This window comes from Bacillus rossius, assembly GCF_032445375.1.
Source record: "Bacillus rossius redtenbacheri isolate Brsri chromosome 4 unlocalized genomic scaffold, Brsri_v3 Brsri_v3_scf4_2, whole genome shotgun sequence".
Lineage (NCBI taxonomy): Eukaryota > Metazoa > Arthropoda > Insecta > Phasmatodea > Bacillidae > Bacillus > Bacillus rossius.
The window spans coordinates 12,093,963-12,103,587 of record NW_026962011.1 but is presented as its reverse complement, the minus strand read 5'-3'; the positions used below and the strand labels follow the sequence as shown (position 1 = coordinate 12,103,587).

General features: G+C 37.5%; 1 protein-coding gene across 1 annotated transcript in view; it reads right to left on the bottom strand.

Annotated features, from left to right (window-relative positions):
* Nucleotides 1-653: 653 nt before the first annotated feature.
* The window catches only part of LOC134541885 (lysine-specific histone demethylase 1A-like), a 477,086-nt gene continuing 468,114 nt past the window's right edge, over nucleotides 654-9,625 (bottom strand). Inside the window, exon 6 of the mRNA XM_063385607.1 lies at nucleotides 654-2,240. Coding sequence (XP_063241677.1) covers nucleotides 1,969-2,240 — 272 coding nt within the window. The 3' untranslated portion in view covers nucleotides 654-1,968. The remainder of the gene's footprint in view (nucleotides 2,241-9,625) is intronic.

Below are 9,625 nucleotides of genomic sequence, written 5' to 3'. Positions count from 1 at the left end.
GAGCAAAATTAGCTGTGAGAAAACATTTTTATGTTTTCTTTATGTATAGTATGTTTACTTATGCAAACAGATTGGGTGCTTGTTTTAAATTGTATACAAAAATTTCTTTACAGTATGCTATAACGGTTATATGTTCAATAGTAAAGGTTTCATGCAGTGAAAATTATATTAAAATATGTAATCTCAGCCAAACTAAATTAAATCTAAATTCAGTTTTAATTTTTGAAAATTATATTCAATTTTAATCAATTTAATTTTAAAATATCTAGTCAACTAATGTATATTTAAAACTTAAATAAGTTCATAAAACTAATGGTTTCATTTAATGACCTAGTATTTAAGAAAGCCTGCCTAATACTGTTACATTAGGCTTGATAAAAAATTATGGCTATAAAATTAAATTGTCACAATCTCAATAATGTTTGTGATCTCCTTTAATGTACAATTATGATGAAACTAATCCTAGCATTATGAATATACATTAAAAATCTACCAAATGTTGAAAGAATAATATGCCTACTAAAAAACTCTTAAAATAAAAGAACTTGTACATAAAAAAGTTTTAATGTACATATAAATATCATTTTACCACTGAATGTTATTTCCAGCATCATCTATGTTTAACAAGGGGATGATAGAAATGTGTCCACAACTATTATGCACGTCATTTATTATGATTAAATAAACATCATCTATCACATTAGAAACAATCATAATGAACACAACAAATCAGCCCAAAATAATTGAGGCCAGCAGTTTTAGAATACAAAATAATCATAACAAGAACTAGGAAATCAAGAGTTCGTCATGATACACATAAATATCATTTATATAACAACATACAGTTTAAATACATTTTGAGCACACCTAGAACAAATTTACAAATACAACCTTAAATCACAAACCAATTATAAATCGTTCAACCTAGTAACTTCTCTTGGTCACATCAAAACGGACGAAAACTTCATTTCTTATATACTATTAAAAATTTGTGGTATCACAGGTACAAGGCAAAACTGTAGCTCTGCTAGCTCAACCCATTTCATATTTAGATAAGAATTCGTCCCTACAATTACATATAAATGGCGATAAACATTATTGTATTTAATGTTAAAGTAAATAATGCACAAAATTCTCTGATTGTTTAGTGAAATTTTTTTTAACAAAAGTGCTAACAAAAACACAAAAAAAGAATGTATTCTCAGCAACACAACTGCGAAAGCACACTTCAAATGATCAATAGCTAAAACTGACTATTAATAATTTAATAAAAAATATATATTTTTGTTTTAGTTTATGTACGCTTACATATAACTAATGTTCTATGTAACTACAGTAGACTTAGCCAAAAAAAAATATTTTCGCCCATCAAAAATTATTAACCAGTAGATACTAACTATTGAAAATTATTTTTTTATTACTCGCACAAACCACACACGGCCGAGAGCCCAACTACCATTCACGCGAGGCTCCTAATAACAAATGATATTTAATATACAGGCGTGCACATATAAATTATCAAATGCTACAAAATACTCGGAGCTTACGCACATTTAGAATGTCAAAGCTGCCAGTCAGCGCAATAAGTGTCGTAGAGAATGTATAAAGGTTTTGATTTTAGTCCAACTGCAGCACAAAATAAAGAAAGCCATACGAAAACATACATCTCCACCGATCACACAATAAAACATCATTCATTCCGACAGCCAAAGAAGGAATACGTACTGCGAAGAAAATCTCTAAGGAAAAAAATAAAGTAATTATACCAGGCTTGTGATGAATAATTGTTAAAGAGTGTTTTGTAAATTATGTTTCTTAGATGAAGTAGAAGGCGGATCTGACACCGCTCTCAAAACAAACAGCGTGTTCGTTGCAGTGCAACAGTCTGGCACAGAGTTCCACGTCTCCCGGAGGCTGCGGGCAAGGAAAGCTGAGATGAGATCATGGCGAGCCGAGGAGACCGGCCACTCAGGCCGCGGTGGTGGTGGTTGTGGCGGTCACCGTGTTGTTGTTGTTGTTGTTGTTGTTATTGTTGTTGTTGGAGGTGGAGTTGGTGGCGGGGACGGTAGGACCCGGGGCGGCGGGGGCGGGGACTGCCTCCGGGGGCGGCCGCGCACGGGACGCAGGAGGCGGCGCGTAGGGGCAGCCTATGTACTGGTCGGCGATGCGGCCGCCCTCGCGAAGACCGCTGAGGAAAGCACCGTGCACCGTGGCCGGGTAGTTCCTGATCGTGTGCTCACCTGGAACATCGCGCGAACGTGAGTACAGTTTTTTTTTTCAACCAAGATATTTTTGGCATGCCAAAGACAAACATCTGCCATTTAGTTTAAGAACTTTCCACCTTTTTCAATCGAACGCCCACTCCTGCGTGATGCATATTTCGTTACGTCATCAAAACGAGTGCCCCATTCATTTGCGTTGCACATTACGTTACAATGAAATCATAATCGAGCGTTTCACTACTCCTGTGTGTTGCACTTTTCCTTACGATGACATCTAGAGCCCCACACCTTTACGCTGCACTTACCATTACGTTGGCATTACCAGCGGCTGCTGGAGGCAGTCATCTTGTTTTCGTTTAGTGAAGACCACCATTGAGTGTCGGTTCCTAAAGTACGTCAGTGTATGTAAGGTCCAGTTTCTATTTTGTACCAGTGTTGCAATGTATCTTATAGACAACAAAAATCCACAAAATGCACATATGGTTATAGTAATAATACATAAAACTTTTCCTGCAACAAATTTTAAATTTTTAGTTGTCACAGGACTAGAATAGTTTACAGTACTTACTCACAAGTAAGAATTTCTTCTAAGCAGGCATGTGTTTGCGTATCCGTGTTCAAAAGCAGCATGAAAGGAGCTAATTTAATGTTTACGTATCCGTGTTCAAAAGCTGCATGGAAGGAGCTAATTTAATGTTTGCGTATAAATTTACATTACTGTCTTCCATAGTTATATTTTACCTCTCGTTCATGTAAAAAATGTTTGAAACTATGGATCAATTTAAAAAGTAATTTTTAATACAAATAAAACACAATATAATTAACTTAACACTCAAAATATTTGCATCAATCACCACCAAATCGTCCACGCACGAACAGGTTGTTAGGAGGCGTACCACGACGCTCAGGTTTGCGAGCTCAAACTCGAGGCTATTGATCCTTGCATTAAAGCCCTCCTCCATCATCGTTAGTCTCTCTCTCAGTCTGGGACATTACCGACAGGTTAGAATGTACGAGTCAGCCCGTGGCGGGTATGGTGTGTCCCACCCACACTGGACGTTGGAGCAGGTGAGGCAAGACAACTCGGAGTTGATGGTGGTGGTGGTGGTGTTGACATCTCTGCCCGACTCGTAGAGAGCTGTCTGACAGCAGCAATTGAGATGAGGGCCGGTGGTATTCCGCACGCCCCAGCGTAGCTTGTAGCAGCAATGGCGATCATAGGTGTCGGCGCTCCACAGCAGGCCTACGATTCAGCGACTGTTGAGTGGTCGCCTACCCAAAAACTTGTTGAGCAGATACAAGCAGCGAGCGGTGTCGCTCAGAAGATCGCCCCTATTGCGACGATTCTAACGCCTACAGTGCTCTATTGCGGTCCATTGGTGGAGGTATGTTTCCTCGCCCTTCTCATAATCAATAATATCAATTACTGGAATATGTGTAGAGGCCCCACTAACCTTTTTATTCTATCAGGTGTGGTCGCTCTTACGGAATAGAAACATAATTTTCAAAAATATTCGCTTCTCTGTATAAAACCTCTAGTAACCAACTGAAGCTTGCTTTCAAATGTGGGCGGTATATATGACATAGTACACCCTTCACTTTTCCATTACACCTTCTTTCCAAACGCCTCTGAGAAGTGATGCGCAACCCACATACACATCCTCTGACGTACCTGTCCCTACCCGCTCCGACATTTCCTGGTCCTAACAGCAGGGTGATTTAGACCTGTAGCCACGTGCCCCACCACCTAATAACATTTTAAGCACCTTCAACGTAATCCTGGCCCTAACGCTAGGGAAACGTTTTAATCAGTACATGAATAAATAAGAATATTTATTTATTTAAGGCTTGAAATTCATATTACTCTTCCAGTTTGTTAATGTCTTTCCAGCATATATGACTAGTTCGTGCAACATTGAAACTGAAATCATTTGGTGTCAAATGTAGATGGAATCATTGTACCAGTGGCGTCTCGTCAGGGCAAGCAAGGCAAGCAGTGCTTGCCCAGGCAGTTTCCAGACATTGTATTTTTTAAATAAATATTTTATTCAGAATAGTATTTTACTTTGGCTCGTGCAGTTAGGTGTATGTATTTTTTACACTATCTTCTTGGGACCCAACACTGTGCGCTGTGCGCTATAAGAAACGTTGACACACAAAACATGCTGTTTTAGAAGCGTTGCTAGGTTTAGAAGCGCTGGTAGGACCGCTTTCAGCAGGAAAGCTGCCGCAGTAGTTTCCTATCGGGAGGGGGGGGGGGGGTGGCACGGTACCAAGGTTCGAGGAGGGGATTGGCTGTAAAAACACGTGGTAGAAGCTACGAAGGTAACGCTTTCTTGCCGAACAGAAGCGAACTTGGCCGAAGCAGACGGTGGTGGAATTCTTCCGCCGACTGCTTCGGCTATGTCCGCTACAGTTCGGCACGGCAGGTGGCGAGATACGAACTCAGTACGTTTGTTTGCGCGCGCGGTAACGCTATCACATAACTCGTACCTATTGATTTTATTAATTTTAGTTTTGCTACTTAGAATTTATTCCATATTCGTTAGCAATGTAGGCTTTACAGTATACACCGATAACCGAAATAAGAAAGTTAATTGTGAGACTAAGAACCGAGAAAATAAAATGAATGATGAAACAGAAAAACGTGAATGTAAGTGTGGTGTGTGTGGATTACGAGCGAAGAATTTTTCCTGCAGTGCCTACACTTTTCAGGATAGATGTGACATTATTAAAGAAGGTAGGCCGACACCAGAAGTTACTATTACGACAACACGTAAGAAAGGCAGTTTTGTGCGCCATTTCCAAAAAAATGTCTATCAAAAACATTTGTGGTTAGCGGGATGCAACAGCCTAAACAAACTGTTTTGCTGGCCATGTTTGTTGTTTTCAAAAGAAGTCAACACATGGACTTCTACTGGGTATTGTGACCTCAACAATCTTTGTAATGCTGTTAAAAAACACGAACGTTCTGAAGTTCACATAAACTCGTTTTTGTCTCTTAAAGAATTTGGGAAACATAGAGTCGATCTTGGTTTAGATAGATCCAAACAATTAAGCACACAACGACATAACGAACAAGTTAAAAGAAACAGAGAAATTTTGAAGCGTTTAATAGATGTTGTTTGTTTCTTAGGTGTGCAGGAATTGCCATTCCGTGGTCATGACGAAACAAAAGAATCGGAAAACCGTGGTAATTATGGAGAATTACTTGCTTTAATTGCGACTTATGATCCAGTATTGTCGCAGCATCTTGAGACGTCCACAGTATTTTCTGGTATGTCATGCAACATTCAAAACGATCTAATAGAATCCATTCAGAATGTTGTGTTGGCTGAAATTAAAAAGGAAATTGAAAAATCAGTTTTTGTGTCAATTTTACTCGACGAGACATCAGACTGTGCTAAACTTTCTCAGTTGTCCACTGTTTTTAGATTTGTAAGTAGTGATGGAGAAATAAACGAGAGATTTTATGGATTCACTGATGTTAGCTGTAATAGGTCAGCGAGAGCCATATCTGGCCATGCAATTGACGTAGTTGCATTAGCTAACTGTGGGAGCAAACTTATCGCACAGTCTTATGATGGAGCTGCAGTTATGGCAGGAAATTTAAATTCCGTACAGAAACTGGTACGTGACCAATTCCCGAGTGCTTTGTTTGTACATTGCGCAGCACACGTTTTGAACCTTGTCTTAACGCAGTCTGTAAATAACATTAGCAAGTGTAGAGTGTTCTTCAGCACCCTTTCTGGACTTTCTGCTTTTTTTTCGCACTCTACTAAGCGGGTAGCATTGCTAGATAATATAGTTGGGAAACGGCTGCCAGGTGTTGCACCAACAAGATGGAATTATAATGATAGACTTGTTAACACTGCATTCAGTAATCGAGATTCCCTTTTGGAAATGTTTACCACAATAACAGAACATCCACAAGAATGGGATAATGACACTATTTCTTCAGCAAAAGGTTTCATCAGTTTTCTAGAAAGTTTTGAAAATGTGTTTTTCCTAGTTCTATTTTCTAAGATTTTTGACAGCACTGGGCACCTGTATAATATACTGCAGACCAAACAACTCGACATCAGTTTCTGTATTCAGGAAATACAAGAAACGAAAGCATTTCTCTGTCAACTCAGAAACGATTTTGAAAGTGTTTTCTGTGACACGCTAAAATTCGGCCTAGAATTAGAAAATAAACGTCGGAAACACAAAGAAGTAGAAGACCCAACGCGAGAGTATTCGAGACTACATGCCGAAATATTAGACAATATCATCACACAAATCGAAACTCGTTTCGAAAACATCAATAAATTAAAATTTTTAGAACTTGTAAATGCTTCAAAATTCCAGCAGTTTTCACAGAGTTTTCCTGAGATCCAGTTTAAGTCCCTAATTGAATATTATGGCAGTTATTTTGAACTTGATAAGCTACGGTCTGAACTCAAAGTTGTGTATAGTCGAGATGCTATGAAAACCAAAAGTGTTCAAAATTTTCTTAAATACATTCATGACAATGATTTACAAGATGCTCTTCCACAGTTCCATAAATTGTGTGTGTTGGTGGCAACAATACCGTTTACAACATCATCTGTGGAGCGTTCATTTTCTACATTAAAACGAATAAAAACTTACTCACGAAACACAATGGGGCAAAACAGACTATCTGGTCTCGCACTTTTCTCCATAGAGAAGAAACTTTTGTCAAAAATAAAACTGTCAGTTGATTTTTATGAATGTGTCACGGCGGAATTTGTGAAAAAAAAGGAGAGAAGAATGAATTTTGTGTACAAAAGTTAGGGTAGTTTTGTTGTTTGTTGTATAAAATCGATACAGAAGGCCTATATTAACCTATAAGGCAAGTACCCGCGAAGAGTGTAAACTGCTTTGAGGCGTAGTGATCTAAACAGCTGGGACGTTGCGCATCATAGGTGAGTTTGTGAAAATCATTAAAAAAGTTAATTCTAAATCGTTATTTACTGTTTGTGTAGATACACTTTTGCATTTTAAAAAATCTAATGTGTTGTCATAAATATTACTGGAATGCTATAATTTGTTATATTAAAGATTTAATTAGTATTGAAATAGAAATTATATTTTCTGTCAATGAGAATTGTAATGCATGTTATAATTCTCCCGGTATAAAAAATAATACAGATATTGACTGGGTAAGTCTTCTGGTTTGATAAAGGTATCTTTGTTAAATTCTTCACTCAAACAAATTATACCATAAAAATATTAATATGTCTACCAGGTGTATATTATATGTTTAGGCACTAAAACCACTTAAATAGCACCAATTTGCCACTATAAATTCAATTTTCCTCGGGAGAGGACCCCCGGACCCCCCACTTTACGAATGGTACGGATGTTCCTACACCAGTAGTAGCTTCCCCTTGTGTAAAACTCACCCCTCGCCACTGCATTGTACCCAGATGGAGCCAAATGCATACTAAGCCATAGTAGCCAGATTTAGCTGGATCCTATCGTTTCCTTTCGTATTTTAGCGAATGTATCCTAGTGATCGTATCCTACCTAGTTAAATGTTTTGTCAAAATGTGTGTTTTGTTCATTGAATGTTTGTAGTCAAGTCTGTAGTCAGGGCTGAATGTTTAATGGTACAAAACTCCGTCTTGTAGTGGGCATAAAATACATATTTCAGGAATATTTCAGCTCTACAGTAAGCGTTAATCTATCTGATTTGGTATTTTTATACAAAGACGTTTTTTTCGATGTTGTTGATTTATCATTGTAGCCATTTAGCATTGTAGTCATGTTCGAAATAAATAGTTATTCTATGTTCGCCGAGATAAAATAATGGGTAGTTGAACGGTTTAATCGTATTCTAAAGGATGCCGTGTGGAGGGAATATGTGTAGAGGCCCCACTAACCTTTTTATTCTATCAGGTGTGGTCGCTCTTACGGAATAGAAACATAATTTTCAAAAATATTCGCTTCTCTGTATAAAACCTCTAGTAACAAACTGAAACTTGCTTTCAAATGTGGGCGGTATATATGACATAGTACACCCTTCACTTTTCCATTACACCTTCTTTCCAAACGCCTCTGAGAAGTGATGCGCAACCCACATACACATCCTCTGACGTACCTGTCCCTACCCGCTCCGACATTTCCTGGTCCTAACAGCAGGGTGATTTAGACCTGTAGCCACATGCCCCACCACCGAATAACATTTTAAGCACCTTCACCATAATCCTGGCCCCAACGCTAGTGAAACGTTTTTATCAGTACAGGAATAAATAAGAATATTTATTTATTTTTTTAGGCTTGCAATTTATTAACATAAAAATTTACAACAGATTACAGTACATTATAATTTATATAATATCAGTGGTTTCTAATCAACTGTTTTCAGATATAAATTCTTAGCCACTTCACAAACATGCGGTCATCTTTCCGATATATCACTTTTTCTACCAAATATATTTTTTGGGTACTTTGTAGGCTGAATTTCTTACTCGTATAATCCTCCATGCATCGCCACTCCTCATAAATCTTCCATGTTATTAAAATAGCGGGTGGTAATTACGAATTTTAATAACACGAAATATTTCTCTCGACCATTTAGAAATACGCATAAATTCTTCAATTCAATCTATGTTTTCTTACTTTTATAGTTAGTGCATTAGAATAAACAGTTGTCAGGAGTGAGTTATCTTCTACATTAACAGGTGCAATGCCAATTGTTCGATGTTTTTTCTGTTATTATAGTCATTTAGTAATGTCGGTAACATAACAATCCACTTATAACTCCCTTTTTCTGTGAACTCCCTCCACACGGCATCCTTTAGAATACGATTAAACCGTTCAACTACCCATTATTTTATCTCGGCGAACATAGAATAACTATTTATTTCGAACATGACTACAATGCTAAATGGCTACAATGATAAATCAACAACATCTAAAAAAACGTCTTTGTATAAAAATACCAAATCAGATAGATTAACGCTTACTGTAGAGCTGAAATATTCCTGAAATATGTATTTTATGCCCACTACAAGACGGAGTTTTGTACCATTAAACATTCAGCCCTGACTACAGACTTGACTACAAACATTCAATGAACAAAACACACATTTTGACAAAACATTTAACTAGGTAGGATACGATCACTAGGATACATTCGCTAAAATACGAAAGGAAACGATAGGATCCAGCTAAATCTGGCTACTATGGCTTAGTATGCATTTGGCTCCATCTGGGTACAATGATTCCATCTACATTTGACACCAAATGATTTCAGTTTCAATGTTGCACGAACTAGTCATATATGCTGGAAAGACATTAACAAACTGGAAGAGTAATATGAATTTCAAGCCTTAAATAAATAAATATTCTTATTTATTCATGTACTGATTAAAACGTTTCCCTAGCGTTAGGGC